Source organism: Lithobates pipiens, unplaced genomic scaffold, assembly GCF_037356315.1.
Source record: "Lithobates pipiens isolate NorthernLeopardFrog02 unplaced genomic scaffold, aLitPip1_a1.2 Scaffold_19, whole genome shotgun sequence".
Taxonomy (NCBI): domain Eukaryota; kingdom Metazoa; phylum Chordata; class Amphibia; order Anura; family Ranidae; genus Lithobates; species Lithobates pipiens.
Genome location: NW_027507764.1, coordinates 511,981,663 through 512,005,716, shown reverse-complemented (window position 1 = coordinate 512,005,716; position 24,054 = coordinate 511,981,663). Strand labels below are relative to the sequence as shown.

Below are 24,054 nucleotides of genomic sequence, written 5' to 3'. Positions count from 1 at the left end.
TTGCAGCAATTTTAGGTGAGCTTCTATCTGGTATATACTTATCATACACAATGTGAGAGATTTACTAAAACTGGTGCACACAGAATCTGGTACAACTGTCACTGTGCATAGTAACCAATCAGCTTCTAACTTCAGGTTGTTCAATTAAGCTTTAACAAAAAAAACAGGAAGCTGATTGGTTACTATGCACAGCTGCACCAGTTTTAGTATATATATATATATATATATATATATATATATATATATATATATATATATATATATATATATACACACACACACACACACACACACACACACACACACACACGTGCTCATATATATATATATATATACACACACACACACACACACATATATTTGTACCCATACACACACATTGAACAAGCTTAGCTCTCTGCATGTCATACACTTCCATTCCACTGCAGATAGATAATCGCTCTGCAGTTCTCCTGTATAAATCTAGGTAGGAAATCAATTAAAGGCAAACCTAAAAACCAAGAGCCCCCTTCACAGAGAAGCCTGGGCAATGGCATGTTCCTGCTCAGGTGGTAGGAGCACAGCCTATAGCCGGGGTGATTTTGCTGCGGCTAGCAGATAATAGGTGTCCAGCCAGTGAGCGGCGTGCACACAGCAGCATCCCCTCCTGTAGAAGTAATCCCTGACTGCTGATTATTAATGGGGATTGTTTAGGGGGAGAGGAGACAGCCTTCAATACACATCATCAATCACTGGCACATAGTAAAAAGTAGACCCTGGCAATCCTCTCTGCACCAAATTTCCTCCGTTCAATAAATCTCATCGCTCAATAGCAGCATTCTCCTGTGTTCATCCTATTGTTGCCCTATCTGTGTTTCTGGTTCGTGATATCAATGCAGGCAATTAGTATGGACATTCCATTCCATCGGCCTTATTTAATAAGGCAGGAGCAATGATGGCGGACAGAGTTCAGGAGCCCAGAGCCATCGTTACCCCCCCGACACTTTTCTTGGAGCATAGAACGTTTGTTACAATCGGTTGCTGAATGTTGCAGATTGCTCTTACTTAATAAGGGACTTTATTTAAATCAAGGCAGAGTGAAGTGCTAACAACCAATCAGATTCCAGGATAATGCAATTGGAACAGTGAAAGATGAGCCCTGATTGGTGGTAAGATGGTACTGCACTTTGTCTGATCAGAGGAGGCTGTGTATGGGAAGGAAAAGGACGTTGTATCATTCTATGTATTCTATAAGATACGGTAACAAGGTGTGAATAATGACCAATCAGAACCTTCAATGTAGTGTGATGACAGTAAATAAATTAGAACGGGTTGCTATTTAATATTGTGAATTGTAACAGATCATTCAGCTGCATGATACGCAAAAAAAGTATCATGCGGGGCCCATTCACACCGTGCCGTTTACATGTTTCCATGTGTTGGGATGTGCTGTGGTAAGGCAGCCTTGTTCATTTTGGCCTCAACACATGAAAAATGCATTTCTTTCCAATGCAGCTCATCGCCAACACACCTGTGCACCGCAGTGTGCTATAGTGCAGGTGTGTTTTCATGTACGGTATATGTGGGTTGGGTGCCATTCTTTCTAAATAGAAGAGCATATATAACATATATGTATGTATACAGGGAGCTCACCACATCGCATGAAAACACATACCCACACCTGTTTTTTTTTTTAATGCCATTCACTACAACACACTTGTGCACCGCGGTGCAGGTGTGTTTTGCCATGCACTGAGAGCTGGGTGTGCCGTTCATTTTGAATGGCAGTGCAATAAACATACATGTATGCATTACGATAGTACATAGCAATGCAAGAAAAGCACACCTGTACTTTTTTTTAATGCCGTACATTACATCGCAACCTTGATCTGCACACCTATACACTGCAGCGTGATATAGTGCAGGTGTGTTTTGCCATACAGTATATGTGAGTTGGGTGTGTCCTTCATTCTACATAGTATTGCTACTAACATGTATGTTTATGTTACAGAAAAAAGCTGATAAAAAAAAGCATACCCGCGCCTTCTTCGTATGCGGAATGCCACAACACCACCTGTGCACTGCAGCGCTCTAAAGTGCAGGTAGGCTTGCTGTATGGTACGGAGTGCCAACCGCAGCACAACAAACATATATACATATGCATTATGGAAGCACATGAAATGACATACCTGCACCTGTGTTTATCACGCTATAGTGCATGTGTGTTCTCCTCTACAGTACACAGAGGTGTGTTCTACAATACAGAGAGGCGTGTTCTCCTCTACAGTACACAGAGGCGTGTTCTCCTCTACTGTACACAGAGGCGTGTTCTACAATACACAGAGGCGTGTTCTCCTCTACAATACACAGAGGCGTGTTCTCCTCTACAGTACACAGAGGCGTGTTCTTCTCTACAGTACACAGAGGTGTGTTCTCCTCTACAGTACAAAGAGGTGTGTTCTCCTCTACAGTACACAGAGGTGTGTTCTCCTCTACAGTACACAGAGGTGTGTTCTCCTCTACAGTACACAGAGGCGTGTTCTCCTCTACAGTACACAGAGGCGTGTTCTCCTCTACAGTACACAGAGGTGTGTTCTACAATACACAGAGGCGTGTTCTCCTCTACAATACACAGAGGCGTGTTCTCCTCTACAGTACACAGAGGCGTGTTCTTCTCTACAGTACACAGAGGTGTGTTCTTCTCTACAGTACACAGAGGTGTGTTCTCCTCTACAGTACAAAGAGGTGTGTTCTCCTCTACAGTACACAGAGGTGTGTTCTCCTCTACAGTACACAGAGGTGTGTTCTCCTCTACAGTACACAGAGGTGTGTTCTCCTCTACAGTACACAGAGGTGTGTTCTCCTCTACAGTACAGAGAGGTGTGTTCTCCTCTAAGCACGCAGAGGTGTGTTCTCCTCTACAGTACACAGAGGTGTGTTCTCCTCTACAGTACACAGAGGTGTGTTCTCCTCTACAGTAAAGAGAGGTGTGTTCTCCTCTAAGCATGCAGAGGTGTGTTCTCCTCTACAGTACACAGAGGTGTGTTCTCCTCTACAGTGCGCAGAGGTGTGTTCTCCTCTACAGTACGCAGAGGTGTGTTCTCCTCTACAGTACGCAGGGGTGTGTTCTCCTCTACAGCACACAGAGGTGTGTTCTCCTCTAAGCACGCAGAGGTGTGTTCTCCTCTACAGTACAGAGAGGTGTGTTCTCCTCTACAGTGCACAGAGGTGTGTTCTCCTCTACAGTACGCAGGGGTGTGTTCTCCTCTACAGTGCACAGAGGTGTGTTCTCCTCTACAGTACAGAGAGGTGTGTTCTCCTCTACAGTACAGAGAGGTGTGTTCTCCTCTATAGTACACAGAGGTGTGTTGGGTGTGCCATTCATTGTAGAGTATATAGTAGTACATGGATCATATAGATAGTTGGTCGTAGTTTGAATGGTGGTGCGTTTCTATGGGTTGCCAGACCCAAGGGTGAACAGAGTTGGGTGCAGATGTGTTGTTATAGGTTACTGGGCCTGGGGTGGTCAGAGTGTGGTGTAGACGGGTTGCTAAGGGGTACTGGGCCCTGGGATGATGGGTTGCTATGGGTTACCAGGCTCCGGGGTGATCAGAATGGGGTGTGGATGGGTTGCTATGGGTTACGGGGACTATGAGGGGTGATGAGAGTGGGGTCTATGTATGGGTTAGCGCTCTCCACCTTTCTAGAAGCTGTGCAGTGAGGACTGTCTGTGGTCCGCCCCCCCCATACAGTGAGGACTGTCTGTGGTTCCCCTCCCCCGTACAGTAAGGACTGTCTGTGGTTCCCCTCCCCCATACAGTAAGGACTGTCTGTGGTCTCCCGCCCGATGCGGTGTGGACTGTTTGTGGTCCCCCCGGATATGCGGTGTGGACTGTCTGTGGTCCCCCCGGATATGCGGTGTGGACTGTCTGTGGTCCCCCCGGATATGCGGTGTGGACTGTCTGTGGTCCCCCCGGATATGCGGTGTGGACTGTCTGTGGTCCCCCCGGATATGCGGTGTGGACTGTCTGTGGTCCCCCCGGATATGCGGTGTGGACTGTCTGTGCTCCCCCCGGATATGCGATGTGGACTGTCTGTGGTCCCCCCGGATATGCAGTGTGGACTGTCTGTGGTCCCCCCGGATATGCGGTGTGGACTGTCTGTGGTCCCCCCCGGATATGCGGTGTGGACTGTCTGTGGTCCCCCCGGATATGCGGTGTGTACTGTCTGTGGTCCCCCCAGATATGCGGTGTGGACTGTCTGTGGTCCCCCCGGATATGCGTGTGGACTGTCTGTGGTCCCCCCGGATATGCGGTGTGGACTGTCTGTGGTCCCCCCGGATATGCGGTGTGGACTGTCTGTGGTCCCCCCGGATATGCGGTGTGGACTGTCTGTGCTCCCCCCGGATATGCGATGTGGACTGTCTGTGGTCCCCCCGGATATGCAGTGTGGACTGTCTGTGGTCCCCCCGGATATGCGGTGTGGACTGTCTGTGGTCCCCCCCGGATATGCGGTGTGGACTGTCTGTGGTCCCCCCGGATATGCGGTGTGTACTGTCTGTGGTCCCCCCAGATATGCGGTGTGGACTGTCTGTGGTCCCCCCGGATATGCGGTGTGGACTGTCTGTGGTCCCCCCCCGATATGCGGTGTGGACTGTCTGTGGTCCCCCCCCCCGATATGCGGTGTGAACTGTCCATGGTCCCCCCCATGCGGTGTGTACTGTCCGTTGTACCCCCAGATATGTGGTGTGGACTGTCCGTGGCCCCCCTGATATGCGGTGTGGACTGTCCGTGGTCCCCCCAGATATGCGGTGTGGACTGTCTGTGCCCCCCATGCATTGTGGACTGTCCGTGGTGCCCCCGATATGCGGTGTGGACTGACCGTGGTCCCCCCTGGATATGCAATGTGGACTGTCCATGGTCCCCCCGTGTATGCAATGTGGACTGTCCGTGGTCCCCCCGTATATGCAATGTGGACTGTCCGTGGTCCCCCCGTATATGCAATGTGGACTGTCCGTGGTCCCCCCGGATATGCAATGTGGACTGTCCGTGGTCCCCCCCGGATATGCGGTGTGGACTGTCCGTGGTCCCCCCCGGATATGCGGGATATGCGGTGTGGACTGTCCGTGGTCCCCCCCCCAGATTTGCAATGTGGACTGTCCGTGGTCCCCCCCGGATATGCAATGTGGACTGTCCGTGGTCCCCCCGGATATGCAATGTGGACTGTCCGTGGTCCCCCCGGATATGCAATGTGGACTGTCCGTGGTCCCCCCCGGATATGCAATGTGGACTGTCCGTGGTCCCCCCGATATGCAATGTGGACTGTCCGTGGTCCCCCCCGGATATGCAATGTGGACTGTCCGTGGTCCCCCCCGGACATGCAATGTGGACTGTCCGTGGTCCCCCCCGATATGCAATGTGGACTGTCTGTGGTCCCCCCCGGATATGCAATGTGGACTGTCCGTGGTCCCCCCCCGATATGCAATGTGGACTGTCCGTGGTCCCCCCCGGATATGCAATGTGGACTGTCCGTGGTCCCCCCCGATATGCAATGTGGACTGTCCGTGGTCCCCCCCGGACATGCAATGTGGACTGTCCGTGGTCCCCCCCCGGATATGCGGTGTGGACTGTCCGTGGTCCCCCCCGGATATGCGGTGTGGACTGTCCGTGGTCCCCCCCGGATATGCAATGTGGACTGTCCGTGGTCCCCCCCCCCAGATATGCAATGTGGACTGTCCGTGGTCCCCCCCGGATATGCAAGGTGGACTGTCCGTGGTCCCCCCCGGATATGCAATGTGGACTGTCCGTGGTCCCCCCGGATATGCAATGTGGACTGTCCGTGGTCCCCCCCCCCGATATACGGTGTGGACTGTCTGTGCCCCCCCCCCCGATATGCGGTGTGGACTGTCTGTGCCCCCCCCCCCGATATGCGGTGTGGACTGACCTGGGCTCTCCGAGGCTCTGTCCGAACACATCGTTCTGGAGGAGGTTGGGGGGGGTCGGCAAAGCCTCGTGGAAATGAGACAGGACGGTGTTGCAGAACTGGCGTAACGTCTCGAACTGCATCGTCCTCCCGGTACACCGACACCCCCGGGCCGCTCATAGCACTCCGTGTGTCCGGGGCCCCCGGGGGCGGAAGGAAGGACGGCCGGCCGGGACACACATTCTTCTCCTCTGATGGAAGCGGCGATCAGATGGCCGGAGAGGGGAGGAGAGGAGGGGGGAGGGGAGAGGAGCGCAGCATCAGCACCACCAGCAGCGGACAGCACAGCGGCATCCCCGGGATCCGCTCCCGATTACATCCCCGGAGTGTGGAGAAGCGGCGGATGGAAGCTGCGCACAGCCCGCGGTACACAGAGAGAGAGCCGTCATCAGATACCGCGGCATCCTCCTACTACTGTCTGCAGGAGCCGCGCACTCCGCCCCCCAAATCACAGCCACCAATAGGAGGCCGCCGGTCCCATCCCATACGTGGAGCTTCTCCAGGGGGCGGGGCCGAGGGCTCACCTGCCTCAGAACTGTCATCCCCATCTGTCAGTGTCATAGAGAGACAGAGAGAGAGAGAGAGAGAGAGAGAGAGAGAGACTGTGTGCTGGGATCACCCTCCCCCAATCCAATCATCACCCCCCATCATCACATTCTTACCCCCCCATCCAATCATCACCCCCCCCCATCATCACATTCTCACCCCCCAATCCAATCCTCACCCCCCATCATCACATTCTCACCCCCCTCCAATCATCACCCCCCCCATCATCACATTCTCACCCCCCCAATCCAATCATCACCCCCCATCATCACATTCTTACCCCCCCCCCATCCAATCATCACCCCCCCCCCCATCATCACATTCTTACCCCCCCATCCAATCATCACCCCCCCCATCATCACATTCTCACCCCCCAATCCAATCCTCACCCCCCATCATCACATTCTCACCCCCCTCCAATCATCACCCCCCCATCATCACATTCTCACCCCCCAATCCAATCCTCACCCCCCATCATCACATTCTCACCCCCCTCCAATCATCACATTCTCACCCCCCCAATCCAATCATCACCCCCCCATCATCACATTCTCACCCCCCCAATCCAATCATCACCCCCCATCATCACATTCTCACCCCCCATCATCACATTCTCACCCCCCCAATCCAATCATCACCCCCATCATCACAATCTCACCCCCCAATCCAATCATAACCCCCCAATCCGCATTCTTATCCTCACCCCCCCCCCCCTTCATCACATTCTCACCCCCCCATCCAATCATCAGCCCCCAACATCATCACATTCTCACCCCCCCTCCAATCCAATCATCACCCCCCATCATCACATTCTCAGCACCCCCCCATCATCACATCCTCACCCCCCCCCATTATCACATCCTCACCCCGCCCATCATCACATTCTTACCGCCCCCCCAATCCAATCATCACCCCCCATCACATTCTCAGCACCCCCCCATCATCACATCCTCACCCCCCCATCATCACATCCTCACCCCGCCCATCATCACATTCTTACCGCCCCCCCAATCCAATCATCACCCCCCATCATCACATTCTCACCCCCCCAATCCAATCATCACCCCCCCATCATCACATTCTCACCCCCCCCATCCAATCATCACCCCCCATCATCACATTCTCACCCCCCCCATCCAATCATCACCCCCCATCATCACATTCTCACCCCCCCATCCAATCATCACCCCCCATCATCACATTCTCACCCCCCCAATCCAATCATCACCCCCCATCATCACATGCTCACCCCCCATCATCACATTCTCACCCCCCCCAATCCAATCATCACCCCCATCATCACAATCTCACCCCCCCAATCCAATCATCACCCCCCAATCCGCATTCTTATCCTCACCCCCCCTTCATCACATTCTCACCCCCCCATCCAATCATCAGCCCCCAACATCATCACATTCTCACCCCCCCTCCAATCCAATCATCACCCCCCATCATCACATTCTCAGCACCCCCCCCTAACATCACATCCTCACCCCCCCCATCATCACATCCTCACCCCGCCCATCATCACATTCTTACCGCCCCCCCAATCCAATCATCACTCCCCATCATCACATTCTCACCCCCCCATCCAATCATCACCCCCCCATCCAATCATCACCCCCCCATCATCACATTCTCACCCCCCCCAATCCAATCATCACCCCCCCATCATCACATTCTCACCCCCCCCAATCCAATCATCACCCCCCATCATCACATTCTCACCCCCCAATCCAATCATCACTCTCACCCCCCCATAATCACATTCTCACCCCCCCAATCCAATCATCACCCCCCCAATCCACATTCTTATCCTCCCCCCATCATCATCACATCCTCACCCCCCATCCAATCATCACCCCCCATTATCACATTCTCACCCCCCCAATCCAATCATCACCCCCCATCATCACATTCTCACCCCCCCCCAATCCACATTCTTATCCCCCCCCCCAGCATCACATCCTCACCCTCCCCAATCCAATTATCACCCCCCATCATCACATTCTCACCCCCCTCCAATCCAATCATCACCCCCCCCATCATCACATTCTCAGCACCACCCCCATCATCACATCCTCCCCCCCCCCCATCATCACATCCTCACCCCGCCCATCATCACATTCTTACCCCCCCCATCATCACATTCTCACCCCCCCAATCCAATCATCACCCCCATCATCACATTCTTACCGCCCCCCAATGCAATCATCACCCCCATCATCACATTCTCAGCACCCCCCATCATCACATCCTCACCCCGCCCATCATCACATTCTTACAGCCCCCCCAATCCAATCCAATCATCACCCCCCATCATCACATTCTCACCCCCCCAATGCAATCATTACCCCCATCATCACATTCTCAGCCCCCCCCATCATCACATCCTCACCCCCCCAATCCAATCATCACCCCCCATCATCACATTCTCACCCCTCTCAATCCAATTATCACCCCCATCATCACATTCTCAGTACCCCCACCCCCATCATCACATTCTTACCGCCTCCCCCCAATGCAATCATCACTCCCCATCATCACTCCCTCCATCATCACATCCCCACCCCCTCCCTCCATCATCACATCCTCACCCCCTCCCTCCATCATCACATCCTCACCCCCTCCCTCCATCATCACATCCTCACCCCCTCCCCCCATCATCACCCCCTCCCCCATCATCAAATCCTCACTCCCTCATCATATCCTTACCCCCTCCCCCCATCATCACATCCTCACCCCCTCCCTCCATCATCACAGCCTGATCATACTCCACCTTCACAACCCCCTCATAATCATCACTTCCCCATCCCCTCCTTATCAACCCCCCCATCCCAATCACCATCACAGCCTGATCATGCCCCCACCATCACATCCCCACAGCCTGTTCACCCCCCCATAATCACCCCCCCCCCATCAACACAGGCTGATCATCCCCCCATCCACCCTCCCTTCAACCAACATCACAGACCACACCCCCCCCCACCCCCCCTCGCACACACACACACAATTTCCACAGAATAAGCACCCCACCACCATATCCTCATCACCCCCCCTCCCCCCACAACCACCATCACCCACCATACTTATCATAGTATGAACATCCCTCATCACCCCCCCTTCCCCAATTATTACAGCCGGATTACCTCCCCCTATAAATAATTGCTGCCTGACAACCTCCTCCCTGTCATCACAGCCTGATTACCCCCCCCCCCCTTTCCCCATAAGCACAGCCTGTTAACACCCCCCTCCCCTCATCACAGCCTGATCACCCCCCCTTCCCCCATCATCACAGCCTGATCACCCCCCATCCCATCATTACAGCCTGATCACCCCCCCCCCCCTTTCCCCATCATTACAGCCTGATCACCCCCCCATCCCATCATTACAGCCTGATCAACCCCCCCCCCCCCCTTCCATCATTAAAGCCTGATCACCCCGCCCCTCCCCATCATCACAGCCTGATCACCCCCCCCCCCATCCCATCATCACAGCCTGATCAGCCCCTCCCCATCATCACAGCCTGATCACCCCCACCCCATCCCATCATTACAGCCTGATCACCCCCCCCCCCTTCCCATCATTACAGCCTGATCACCCCCCCCCCTTCCCATCATCACAGCCTGATCACCCCCCCATCCCATCATTACAGCCTGATCACCCCCCCCCCCTCCCCATCATCACAGCCTGATCACCCCCCCCCCCCCATCCCATCATCACAGCCTGATCAGCACCCTCCCCATCATCACAGCCTGATCACCCCCCCCCCCCATCCCATCATTACAGCCTGATCACCCCCCCCCTTCCCATCATTACAGCCTGATCACCCCCCCCTTCCCATCATCACAGCCTGATCACTCCCCCCTCCCCATCATCACAGCCTGATCACCCCCCCCCCCCATCCCATCATTACAGCCTGATCACCCCCCCCTCCCCATCATCACAGCCTGATCACCCTCCCCCATCCCATCATTACAGCCTGATCACCCCCCCCCCATCCCATCATTACAGCCGGATCACCCCCCCCCCCCTTCCCATCATCACAGGCTGGTCACCCCCCACCCCTTCATATAATTATTCCAATCTGCAAACAGTCAGGGAGGAGGTGCCTCTAAATTAGTGCTCAGTGTGTAGCCTGGCCCTTCTTGGGTTAAGTAGAGGCATTACCATCCCCACCCCCCTCCATCCAGCTGCCAGGGGATTGGCATCCTGTCAGATTAAAGCTGAACTCCAGGCAAACAGCTAAATACCAGCGATAGACAGTATATGGGATTTGTACTAGTGTCCATCCAGTCCTGAGATTTACACAGCCCTGCCACACAGCACAACCAGATGTATGACACCATTTACAGGTAAAGTGTTAGTAAAGCTGAATTCCAGCAATTTGCCAAAATGTATCCTTGCGGCAGAGAGTCATACAGCAGGAAAGAGAGTCATACAGCGGGACAGAGAGTCATACAGCAGGAAAGAGAGTCATACAGCGGGATAGAGAGTCATACAGCAGGATAGAGAGTCATACAGCAGCATGGAGAGTCACTGAGAGTCATACAGTGTCATGGAGAGTCATGCCGTGTCACAGAGAGTCATCCAGCAAGAGAGAGTCATACTGTACAGCAGGAGAGAGAGTCATACAGCAGCATGGAGAGTCACTGAGAGTCATACAGTGTCATGGAGAGTCATGCCGTGTCACAGAGAGTCATCCAGCAAGAGAGAGTCATACTGTACAGCAGGAGAGAGAGTCATACAGCAGCATGGAGAGTCACTGAGAGTCATACAGTGTCATGGAGAGTCATGCCGTGTCACAGAGAGTCATCCAGCAAGAGAGAGTCATACTGTACAGCAGGAGAGAGAGTCATACAGCAGGATAGAGAGTCATACAGCAGCATGGAGAGTCACTGAGAGTCATACAGTGTCATGGAGAGTCATGCCGTGTCACAGAGAGTCATCCAGCAAGAGAGAGTCATACTGTACAGCAGGAGAGAGAGTCATACAGCAGGAGAGAGAGTCATACAGCAGGAGAGAGAGTCATACAGCAGCATGAAGAGTCACAGTGGCTCAGAGAGATATGCCAGCACAAAGAGTCATACAGCAGGATGGAAAGTCATGCAATGGCACAGAGAGTTATACAGTAGGTCATAGAGGGATACAGCATTACAGAGAATCATACAGCGGCACAGAGAGTCATACAGCAGGAGAGTGTCATACAGAAGCACATAGAGTCATATAGTAGTATGGAGAGTAATACAGCGGCGCACAGAGTCATACAGCAGGAGATTGTCATACCGAAGCACAGAGTCATACAGCGGCACACAGAGTAATACAGTAGTCTTGACCTGCACACAGAGTTAGAAGCTTCTTTAGGCTACGTTCTAAGTGTGGCAACGCATTGCCTTTTGCGTTTTTACTGCATTTTCACATGACAGCCCTTTGACTTGCCTGTCCTGTGACAGACATGCCAAAGAAGCTCAAATACCAATTTTTGGCACTGAGCCAAGCGCGTCTGGTCGCTAGCGGTTTTGTGTGTTTTCTGCGCAGAAGACATGTGATAAAACGCACAACTGCTATGTATGTCTGGGTTGTCATTAAGAAATAATGGCACAAGCATGTCGCTCGCTTTAGTGCGTTTTCTGCACGTTTCCCAAAATGAGAGCAGTAACACGCGTTTCTGAACGCGTTTCCGCTACTCAGGTGTGACAATACAGTCTTAAGGACATGCCCCTCGTTATCTGATTATACAGATTTGTAATACAGAGGAAGGGGGGTGTCTGACCCGCTCTAACAAATTACAAAGCGCACAGGGCAGCAAGCAAGGCAAACAGTGCTACTTATTGTTTTATGTAATGGGGGTGTACAGTATACCACAGTGGGGACCAAATCAGACATGATTTAAGGAGCTCCAATTGTGTGTTTATCATTATTAAATGATGAATGTATAATAGGCCGGGAACACCAAAATGATTTATAGCAGCTTTTCTCAACCAGGGTTCCCCCAGGGGCTGTCAGGGCTTCCTCCAGCAACAAGCAATTTCTGCCTCCCAAATAAGTTCCCACTGACACCAATGTATGGCCACAAATATAAGAAACACTCTCCCCGCTGACCATCACACTAATGTACAGGGGTCACCTGAGCCGTGAACATTATTTCAAGGGTTCCTCCATGTTGAAAGTGTTGAGTAAGACTCACTTATATGGTCCTATAATTGACTTCTCTTTGAATCTGTTCATTTTTTTTTATATACACTCAGAACAAGAAAAGTCAAAACTTCCCCCCCTATTCAATATAACTTCCGTAGAAATAATTTCATTACCGGAACATATACAGTACATGTAATACATGTAAGTTATTATCCATTTCTTGGTCATGGCTTACTCTAAACATCAGTCATTTATTAGTGTCATGTCTGGAGGTCTGTGCTATGAATACTCTATGTATTCCTTTTAATTCTACTTTTTTCTTTGTTGAAAAAGATGAAATTAAACATTATGTAGATTATTATTATTATTATAATACATGATTTATATAGCACCAACAGTTTACGCAGTGCTTTACAATGTATAGGGGGGACAACACAATTACAGTACAGTTCAATACAAAAGGTACAGATAGATATGGATAGATAGCAGTGGTGACTGGTGCTGAATATTTAGGGGGGCAGAAAACGAATGCCAGTCAACCTCACCCCCACGCGCGAGAGAGAGACGGACTTTGACGATCGCCACAAGCACCCCTCCCGGCGTTAGACAGACTGACCTTAGGAGGCAGGGGGAAGGAAGAGTCGGGCCGTTGCTTCTCCAATGGGCTGAACAGGAAGTGTGTCCTGACAGAGACATGATTGGCCAGGGAGTCCTAAGGCTTCCGAATTGGATGGACTCAGGACACAATGCTCTGCGCCCGAATACACCCTTTTTTGAAGCCAATTAAAGCCTCTGGCTCTAATCACATGCTTCTAAAAAAATAATAATCCCCCATTGAAATCCATGCGTCTGGTGCCCTGTATGTAGATTAGGTGCATGAATGAGGGGTTGGCCCATGTGCCCCGTATGGACGGGCCACCACTGCTAGATAGAAAGATAAGATCAGTGTCCCTTAAAGCGGGGTTACACCCTAAAGTGGAACTTCCGCTGATCGGAACCCTCCCCCCCCTCCGGTGTCACAATTGGCACCTTTCAGGGGGGGAGGGGGGTGGAGATACCTGTCAAAGACAGGTATTTACACCCACTTCCGGGCATAGACTCCCGTGGGAGTCTACGCCATTTCCTGTCCTGCCGCGCTGTCTGCTGGGACACACACGGGTCTCAGAGACAGCGCGGACAATTCCTATTGCGCTGCGCGACTCGCGCATGCGCAGTAGGGAACCGGGAAGTGAAGCCGATTAGTTTCACTTCCTGATTCCCTCACCTAGAATGGTGGCGGCAGCAGCCGAGAGCCGAGCGATCGATCGGCCTCGGCTGCCAGCATCGCTGGAACCCGGGACAGGTGAGTATCCATTTATTAAAAGTCAGCAGCTGTAGTATTTATAGCTGCTGGCTTTTAATATTTTTTTTGTAGGTGGAATCCCTCTTTAACTCCAGTCCTCAAGGTGCCCCAACAGATCATGTTTTCAGGATTTCCTTCAAGAGGAAGTAAACCCTGATGGGTTTACTTCCTCTTTCATTCCCTGCAAAGGCAAAGCATAATGGACTACTATGCGAAGTCACCGCTGTCCCTTGTAGTCCAGCGCATCCATCTTCTCGGCGGGGTCTCGCAGCACCCGCCGCTGTCATTCGGCGAAGCCGCGATGACGTCACTCCCGCACATGCGCACGGGAGCCGACACGCGCGGCATCTTCGTCGTTGACGATGCCGCGCTCAGTGCACCTGCGCGCCGCTGTCTACGGCGCATGCGCCGTAGACAGCGGTGCATGCGCCGTAGACAGCGGTGCCTGTCTTCGGGCAAATATCTCCTAAACCGTATAGGTTTAGGAGATATTTCTTGGACCTACAGGTAAGCCTTAATCTAGGCTTACCTGTAGGTCAAAGTGGTTTGTAAGGGTTTACAACCACTTTCAGATGAAACAGCTGTGGTAATTACTAAAGCCTTGTACATTGTGTGATGTGATGACAGACTGTTGGCCGAAAATCCAACCGTTTGTGTGCTCCATTGGACAATTGTTCAATTGTTATTGGAATTTCCGTGGACAAATGTTGAATGGCAGGCTTGGAAATTTTCCAGACAACAGTCTTTTGTCAGATTTTCTGACTGTGTGTACACAAGTCCGTCAGACAAAAGTCCAAAGTACAAACACGCATGCTCAGAATCAATGCTCACCAAACACAACATTAGCAGAAGGTGGCAAAAGGGTGGTGCTAAAGAGCTGAAAAGCCCCGTAGCACGTCACTACGTTCGTGTTTGTCGGCAGACAATTGTGTGCCGTTTTCTATGCAAGAAAAGTTCATGGCCAGCGCCCTTCGGACAAAAGTCTGATGCTTTGTCTGTGGAAAATCCGATCGAGTGTACGAGGCTTAAGGCAGTGAAACTGATCAAATCACCTGTGCAAAATAATGATCACCTGTGCAAAATAATGGGAAGCCTGAAAAGATGACCTGTTGGGGTGCCTTGAGGACTGGAGTTGAGAAACACTGGATTAGATAAATTAGATAGATAGATAGATAGATAGATAGATAGATAGATAGATAGATAGATAGATAGATCAGTGTTTCTCAACTCCAGTTCTCAAGGCTCCCCAACAGGTCATGTTTTCAGGATTTCCCTCAGATGAAACAGCTGGAGTTGAGAATAGGGACGAGCTCAGGCGTGTTTGCAGAGCCTGCCGGGAAGTGAGCGCAGCGCTGCGCTAATCACAGGCAGTGAGACATTGCCTCGATGTGTGGCTGCAGAGATCGGGCAATGTCTCACTGTGATTAGCGCAGCGCTGAGCCGACTTCCTGGCGGGCTCTGCACGTGTTCCATGCGAACACGCCTGAGCTCATCCCTAGTTGTGAAACACTGAGATAGACCATAGATAGACATTGGAGAAGGATGGAGCGTGCTTCGGTGGAATCTGGTTGTATTGGCCCCCGGGGGTAGTCCTCCCATCACGCTGCCTCGTACACTGATAAAGGCCTCGGGACTCAGAGCTGAACTTTTTTTTTTATAATGAGATTTATTTGGTGTTGGATTCCAGGATCTCCATAGCATTGCTTGATCAGGCAGATTAATACTGCTGAACGGCATCCATAGGACAGAGGAGCCATTTTAATAAATAATTCTCATTGCCGTTTTCTGGTACACTAATGCCTTGTAGCTGTAGGCTGGCAAACAGCAGCAGTAGCAGCGGGGCCCAGAATTCTCCCTGGTGTTTAAACGGCTATATCTTGCGCAAGATAATGGGAGATTCAGCAAATTGCGGTTTTAATGTCTTCTTCCCCCCTGTTCAATTAAAATGAGCAGCAGCTCTCCCATTCCCCAACGTTGTTCTTTTATGCAACCACAATCTACTGAAAGGACAATAATCTATTTTAGGAACACATGCTGAAAAAGAAGAAAAAGGGGGAAAAAAAAAAAAGCAGAAAAGTCAGAGGTTCTCGTCCAGTCACATGCGGTTCTCTCCATCGACATGACACCGCCTGCAGGATTTGTTCAGTGTTTAATAGCTACCGGCAGCCATAATAATAGTAATCAAACTAATTTATTTTCAAAGCATCTTGCAAACGACTTCATCACAATGGAGGGATTGACGAACGTAAACTTCCTTCTTTTATCGATAAACAAGGAAATCTCAGCTTTATTCAGCTCAGCTTTATACATGCTTGTATTTAAGGAACAAAATGGAATGCGTTCCTTGAGCAGTCGTCACATCGCTGCATACCGCCAATTAGTTCTTTTTTCTCCATTCCTTGTAAATTGGAGCAGAGAATAGGCAGACTGGGATCTGATAGTCGGAGAAATGTTCGGCTTGGGCCTGCTTCCTCCACTACATCGTCTTGCTTCTCAGCTATCTAAGAAGCATGCTGAAACCCCTTTCAGTGGAAATGAAATAATAATAAAAAAAAATAATCGCTGGTGGGCACAATTTTTTGCATAAAAATAAGCTTTTCTAATAAAAAAAAAAATCATTTCCTTTTTATAGCAATTTCTTTTTTTTTTTTTTTTTTTTTTTTAAAGCCCAATTAAAGCTCCATCACCTATTACTATAATGCAGCCAGGCTCCATTAGCAATAATAACTAATATAACTAATAACTAATAAAGAGGAGTTTTTTTATTTTTTGACAATGCTATATATGCTGTTGCAAGGGTTAAATTATTTTTTTTTGCCATGCAGGAACCCCTGAAATAATTTTCAGATCTCAGGGAACCCCTGTTAAATGTGATTATATCATCAGCTCATGGTAAGTTAGCTGCACCACACTGTGTAGCTCGGTCTGCAACGTTGGCAGCAGAGGAAAGGCTGCATGAACTGGGCTGTCAGCTTACATTGTCTTCTTTTCTTTACCCCCTTTCCTCACTGCAGTTGGCAGAGGGACAGAACACTGACCATTTCCAGGGCTGTGTGCAGCCTGATTAAGCTCCGCCCACCACCCAGGAGACAGGGAGAGAGTGAGTATATGGATTGCTGTGCCTCCTGGGAATGACAAAAAGCCTGCTGGGAGGAACTGGGGCTGATGGGAGATGTATTCTCCACAATATGACACAGCCCTGTGGGAAGGAGCGGAAGGAAAGCAATCGCTACATTTCCTATGGTGCTTGGGTTGAGAGAGCAGAGAGAATTAAGACCACTTTCACACCAAGGTGCTTTTCAGGTGCTTTCACGCTAAAAAAAGAGCCTGAAAAGCTCACAAAAACCTATTTTCATTAAAATCAATCAATGCTTTCACACTGGAGCAGTGCGCTGGTAGGGTGGTGAAAAAAATGCCCCTCTCCATTGAAATGAATGGAAAGCGCTTCAAAAGCGTCTGAAAAGCTCTTCAAAAGCGCTCAGTGTTTTACTGGCAGTTTACAAGCGTCTCAGTGGGAAAGGGCTCAGCTGGAGTGTTCCATGTATTTGCCCCTTCCCTATATTTGCTCCCTTTTTGGTGGGAAAGGGGCCTAAAGGATAGTGAGAAAACTGAGGGCCGCGCAGGGAGTGTGAGCACTGGGAACCAAGGACCCGAGAAAAAAAACAGCTTCTTTGGGGTGGGCGCTTCAATTGCATACCTCCCAACTTTTTGAAAGAGGGACACGTTTTGACACACAAATTGTAGGCAAAAGGACCTGTCCCTTCTACAGCCCTGGTTACACAGACTATAAATATATAATATAAAGAAAATTATTGGCTAAACCACACACATGTTCTTTTCCTTCTATTTTTCCTTTATATTGGCCATTCAAAATAAAAAAAATCAGTAATATGTAGGTTAGATAAAAATTTTAGTGCAGTCATAGGCGTGTGCCTGGGTACACCCTAATCACTGTGTGGTGCATATTCCTTCTGTTTAGACCACCGATATTTCACCAAATAAAAGAAAAGAACTCAGCTTTTTTCTGCTTAAAAAATAAAATCGTAAAAAAATAATAAAAATAAAAACCATTGACACAGTTCACCGCCCTACCAACACCCATCTCTGCCTCTGACACCGTCCACTGCTCTACTGACACCGTCCACTGCTCTACAGAGACTATCAGTATACATACACACATGAGCATATATTTGATCTTTGTCGTGCACACCCTAATGCAATAGGCTGTGCACACCTGTGCGTGCAGTGTAACACTTTTGGTAGTAAAATAGTTCATTTTGTAAAGATATGTGCAAATCAGACCAAAAAGAGGGACAACTGAGCCTGCACGAAGGACATCTGTGTACAGAACGCCTTCAGGTAGCCAAATTGCATTGCATTTTATAGAAAATGACAGCGCTGCAGATTGAAAAAGAAAGGTCATTTTTAATAACATTCAATTACAATATGACTTGTTTAGCAATTGCATATGTTATTTCCCCCCCCCCCCCCCCCGTGAAAGTGGAGTTACCCTTTAAATTAAAATGCAACAAACCTACAATGGTCTGGGTGGATTTAGGCTTGAAAGATCACCTGTCTTCCTGAACTTGTAACAGCTAAGCCCCTGTACACACGGTCGGAGATTTCGACAACCAAATCCATCGGATCTTGTCCGTCGGATTTTGCCCTTCGGATCTTGTCCGAAACTGTTGCATACACACGGTCGGACTAAGTTGTCGAAAAATCCGATCATTCAGAACGTAATGACGTAATTTCGTTACGATGGGACTACGTTCAGGTTAGTAGCCAATAGCTTTGATGTAGGAATTTGATCTGAGCATGTGTGGCACTTGGTCCGATCAAAATTCTCTACACATGATCGGAGTATGTCCGATCGAACCAGTTGGTCGGAAAATATTTCCAACAAGTTGGAAAATTGGGTCCGATGGATATTCCGACGGAATCAGTCCGATGCATACCACACACAGTCGGATTATCCGACAACACGGTCCGATAGGACACATTCCGATGGATTCTCCGACCGTGTGTACAAGGGCTAAGAGTAAAACGATTTCATTTGCATTCCCCAAACTTGTGTTTACGTTGTACACTTTGCTCCTTCATATGTATTTGATTTCTATAAAAGTACTGTTTGAAGTAAAAAAAAAAACTATTAAGGTTTCTAAGAATTATCAGAAAGGTAAAACATATACATTAATCGAACTACCATTGCCGAATATAATCCAGAGATATTTAAACTATTTCTAAGTCAATCGTGTAAGACAAGTGAACGAAACCATCACTTACTGTATACGAGATAAATAATACATTACCAATTAGTGATGCCAGGAACACCCATTAAATAATACATGTCCAGAACTATTCTGGTGTACAGTTTGGCTTACGTGCCCCTTGGTAAAAAAGAAGTTGCTTGTTATATAGGACATGCCAACATGCTGGCCAGTAAACTGGGCACAGCATGCCAGGACGTAGCAGTCTGCAGTTGTCATCTTTTATTATTGTAGCTTTTATTAAAATCTGCTAATCAGGAAAAAAACATAACTCACGGTGTTGTGACCAGTGCCAACTAGGTGTCATAAAAGCTGTTGCCCTGCTGTGCTGTGGTGAACGTTCATATATTTTCCTGTGTTTGTGGCAGTTTGTCTTTCAAAAAACATACAACTCTGTTATCCAACTTATTTTCCCTCCAAATTGGCCCTAGTATGCAATTGTGTATATGAATATGGTAGAGACATTAGATTGTAAGCCTCTACAGGGACAGTCACGTATTGGAATGGCTCAGTGTCCTCTGGAAAAATCCTCTGGAAAAATCTCACAAAAAGTATTAGCACAATATATATCAGGAATCATTACCTTTTTTTTTTTTTTATATCTTTAAAGCGTAACCGTTGAGAAAAAAAACATTCCCCTCTTGGTGATCTGCAGTACAAGGATTTTAACAAACTTTGTTGCAGATTCCTAACTTTTGTAAATAATCCTTGTGTGTTTGTCTGTGCCCATGTGCACAGTAAGTCTAATGGGAGTGGTTTCATAATTATCAACCAGCTGCTGCAGCTGCAGGGCTCTGAGGAAAACTGCAGGGTCTGCATCACTTTAGACGTATTCCTATTGGGAGTATCTCACCAAAAATGACATTTTTGCTGCAGGGGATGCCAAAAATCTGACTTGTAGCTTAGTGCAGACTTCTGGGAAAATCAGTGAGCCAATCACAAACGCAGGAAATTATGTTTCTGGGGGGCGTTCTGTACACATTCTGTGTATAGAACACTTCCAGGTAGCCATATTGCATTTTACAGAAAATTATAGCTACAGATTGAAAAGGAAAGGTCATTTTTAATAACATTCAATCATAATATGATTTGTGTCATAATTGTATATACTATATTATTTTTTGCTATTATTTGTTATTTTTAGTTACCTTTTAAAGTGAACTTGTCACGTGTAAAGCAAGATCTTGTTGCTCTAAGACCCCATTCACACTGAGGCGCTTTTCAGGCGCTTTAGTGCTGGAAATAGCCTCTGCTAAGCGCCTGAAAACCGCCTCCCATTCATTCAAGTGTGACTTTTCACATTGGGGCATTCCAAAAAGTCCTGCAAGCAAGGAGCATCTGTGGGGCGGGTTGGGAGCGATGTATTTAGCGCTCCCAAAATGCCCCTGTTCATTGGAATGACTGGGCAAGACTTCCGAAGTGCCTGAAAAGCGATTCGGAAGCACTGCAACATGGGTGTTTTTAACCCCTTCTTTGGGGTTAAAAGCACCCCACTAGCGACCGAAAAGTGCCGCTTAAACAGCAGTAAAATGAACGGTGCTTTACCACGAACACGGCCGCGGCCCAAGTGTGAAAGGGGTCTAACAGACTGAAATAAATACAATATTTGACCAATCATGAACCTTTTTCAATACAGAGATCCAATTCTTAGGGAAGACTATTCTACATTCTCTTAGTTCATATATTTAAGATCCATGTCCATGTGCTGAGATTAAACATTTTTCCTCTTAGGCCGCGTACACACGGGCGGACTGTCTGACGGACTTGGTCCGCTGAAATGTGTTTCAGCGGACAATCCACTCGTGTGTGGGCTTCAGCGGACTTTTTCAGCGGACAGTCTGGCGGACTAAGTCTTTCGGAATTTCCGTAATATTGTCCGTCCAAACTTGGTTTCAGCGGACAGTCCGCTCGTGAGTAGGCTAGTTCGACGGACTAAGTATGGCGCATGCTCAGAAAGGATTTACACGGCGAAGGTTGCATTGCAGTGTATTGGACGTCGTATTTCTAGTCCCGTCGTACGTGCTGTACACGTCATCGCGCAAGCTTTCGCCGGACTGTCTGTTCATCGTGTGTGGTCAAGTCCGTTCATTCGAAAGTAGGACGGACTGTCTGTCGGATTGTCTGACGGACTTAGTTGGACGGATAGTCCGCCCGTGTGTACGCGGCCTAACTGCCAAAAGTGCCATTGGAAAGTAATTTATTTTTTTAGTCCGGACCATAGAACTAGTTCTTGTGGAATACAATTACACATTTTCATAGCTCTTGCATTACTGAACATGTTCCATATGCAGAGGTAAATCCTTTCTGCTTCCAATCACAAAGAGTGGCATACTGTGGTGGCATAAAAAAAGTTGTTTTTTTAGTTTTTTAGTCCAGACTGCAATAAAAAAGAAAGAAAATGTATACAAAATGACTTTACATTTTATTAAAAAAATCAACAAAAGTTCCTTATAAAGAACCAGGCAACATCTAATGCATGGATAGGCAACCCCCGGCACACAAAGACTCTTTTGCCGGCATTCAACGCCAACCCCATCAGCAGAGCAGCGCAGGGAAGTGTCAGTGAGACACTAATGCATTCAGAATTCCCCACGCCGTACCTGCACTGGGGGGGAGGCACTGCGCCCCCCCACATTGTAAAAGATGGGAAACATTGTCTGGTTCTCTAACTTTGTTGCAGCTGCGATCGCCAGCTTTTGTGATGGGGAGGAGGTTGTGTGCAGTTCTGTTTGGGGGTGGTCCCTGTTTCCAGGAGGAGGAGGACTGTCATTGGTCACTGCTAAAGCCAATCACAGTCCTGCTAGCCCCACCCACCATCTGGAGGAAGATGACTCGCTTGGTTGCCACTACCAATCTCAGAAAGAAGGGATTTCACTGTGATTGAGAAAACTACAATCATGTGACTGTTTGTGGAATTACTGTTGAGCTTCTGGGAACTTTGTTGCAATTATTCCTGAACCTTTGCGTCACTTACTACCGAACCCCGGCACTCTCTGTGTGCCTATAAGCCACAGCCTGTTTTCAGCACAATGAAAAAAACACCCAACCTCTTTTTCTCAGCTGCGGGGGTCCAACTTCCGATTCTGTACACACAGGCCCACTGCTTTCAGAAAATGCCCCTGACCTGAGCTCATTATTGCACAACCATTCCATATGCTTGTATGTGACTTCACATACATCCCATACATCACATACATCACATACATCCCATACATCCCATACATCCCATACAAGCACGTGGGCTGGATGTGAGAGGTGGATCAGCAGAATGAGTGTGCCAGGACAGGTAGATGCTTCCTTTCACCACTCTGCATGTCACGCATATCAAAGATGAGAAGAGGGTACAGTGGTGGGGAAAATGAACAGGAGGGGTTCAGAGGTGGAACAGAAGAGCAGGAGGGTACAGCGGTGGGGCAGATGTGCAGGGAGGTACAGTGATGGAAGGGATGAGAAGGGGGTTCAGCAGTGGGACAGAAGAGTAGGGGGGTTCAGTGTTGGGCCAGATGAGCAGGGGGGTAGTGCAGTGGGGCCGATGTGAAAGGAGGTGTATTGGTGGGGCAGATGAGCAAGGGGTTACAGTGGTGGGGCAGGAGAGCAGTGGGAACAGTGGTGGGGCAGAAGAGCAGGAGGGTACAGAGGTGAGACAGATGTGCAGGAGGTACATTGGCGGGGCAAATGAGAAAGCGGACTACAGTGGTGCAGCAGATGAGAAGATGGGTTCAGTGTTAGGACAGATGAGAAGGTGATTCAATAGTGAGACAGAAGAGCATGGGGATACGGCAGTGGAGCAGATGTGCATGGAGGTACAGTGGTGGTGTAGATGAGCCCCATTATGGGTTGTTACAGTGGTGGGACAGAAGGGCAAGGGGGTACAGTGGTGGAGCAGATGTGCAGGAGGTACAGTGGTGGAAGAGATGAGAAGGGGGTTCAGCGGTGGGACAGAAAAGCAGGGGGGTACAGTGATGGGGCAGATGAGCAGGGGTTTAAAGTGGTGGGACAGATGAGCAGGGGGTTCATTGCTGGGCCAGATGAGAATGGGGTTACAGTGGTGGGAAAGATGAGCAGGAGGTTTAGTGCTCGGGCAGAGGAGAAAGGAGATATATTAGTGGGACAGATGAGCGGTGGGGGAAAGGAGGAGGGGGTACAGAGGTGATGCAGGGGTGCAGAGAAGAAAAGAGGTACACTGGTGGAATATATGAGCAGGGGGTTACAGTGGTGGGGCAGATGTACAGGAGGTACAATTGTGGGGCAGATAAGAAAGGGGGTTACAGTGGTGGAGCAGATGAGCGGATAACTTCAGTGTTAGGACAGATGAGAAGATGGTTCAGTGGTGGAGCAGATTTGCATATAGGTACAGTGGTGGGGCAGATGAGAAAGGGGGAACATTGGTGAGCAGATGAGCATGGTGGTACAGTGGTGGGGAGTTGCAGGAACTGGGGCTGATCTGAGTGCAGGATGTTAATTTCTCACTACTAAAGTTGTTTACTGCATTTACTTTATAAAAAATCCTTTTCGTAATTGAGAGTGTGAAGTTGACATTTTTTTGTTATAAAATTGACACGCTCAATTTCTTTGAAAACATTTTTCGGCACACTGTGTTCAAAAAATGCCTAGAAACCATATCGGAGGAGTAAGTTCACCCTGGAGGAGCATAACAAACACTAGAGCAGTCTTTTTCAACCTTTTTCTTTTTTTTACCCCAGAGGAAGCCTTGAAATAATTTTAGGTTCTCAGGGTACCACTACAGATCACTAATCAGATCATTGGTGTCATACCGCTGACCGCCAAGAGGTGTCT

General features: G+C 49.0%; 1 protein-coding gene across 9 annotated transcripts in view; it reads right to left on the bottom strand.

The window, feature by feature from the left end:
• Window positions 1-24,054, bottom strand: part of RIMS2 (regulating synaptic membrane exocytosis 2) — a 982,185-nt gene that overhangs the window by 641,542 nt on the left and 316,589 nt on the right. For 2 of the 9 annotated variants that reach the window (XM_077493150.1, XM_077493156.1), the window contains exon 1: window positions 5,923-6,405. The exons of 5 other annotated variants lie outside the window; for them this stretch is intronic. In XM_077493150.1, coding sequence (XP_077349276.1) covers window positions 5,923-6,044 — 122 coding nt within the window. In that variant the 5' untranslated portion in view covers window positions 6,045-6,405. Of the gene's footprint in view, window positions 1-5,922; window positions 6,420-24,054 lie in introns of those variants that run through there. 2 more of the 9 variants (XM_077493149.1, XM_077493155.1) reach the window with 2 other exon arrangements.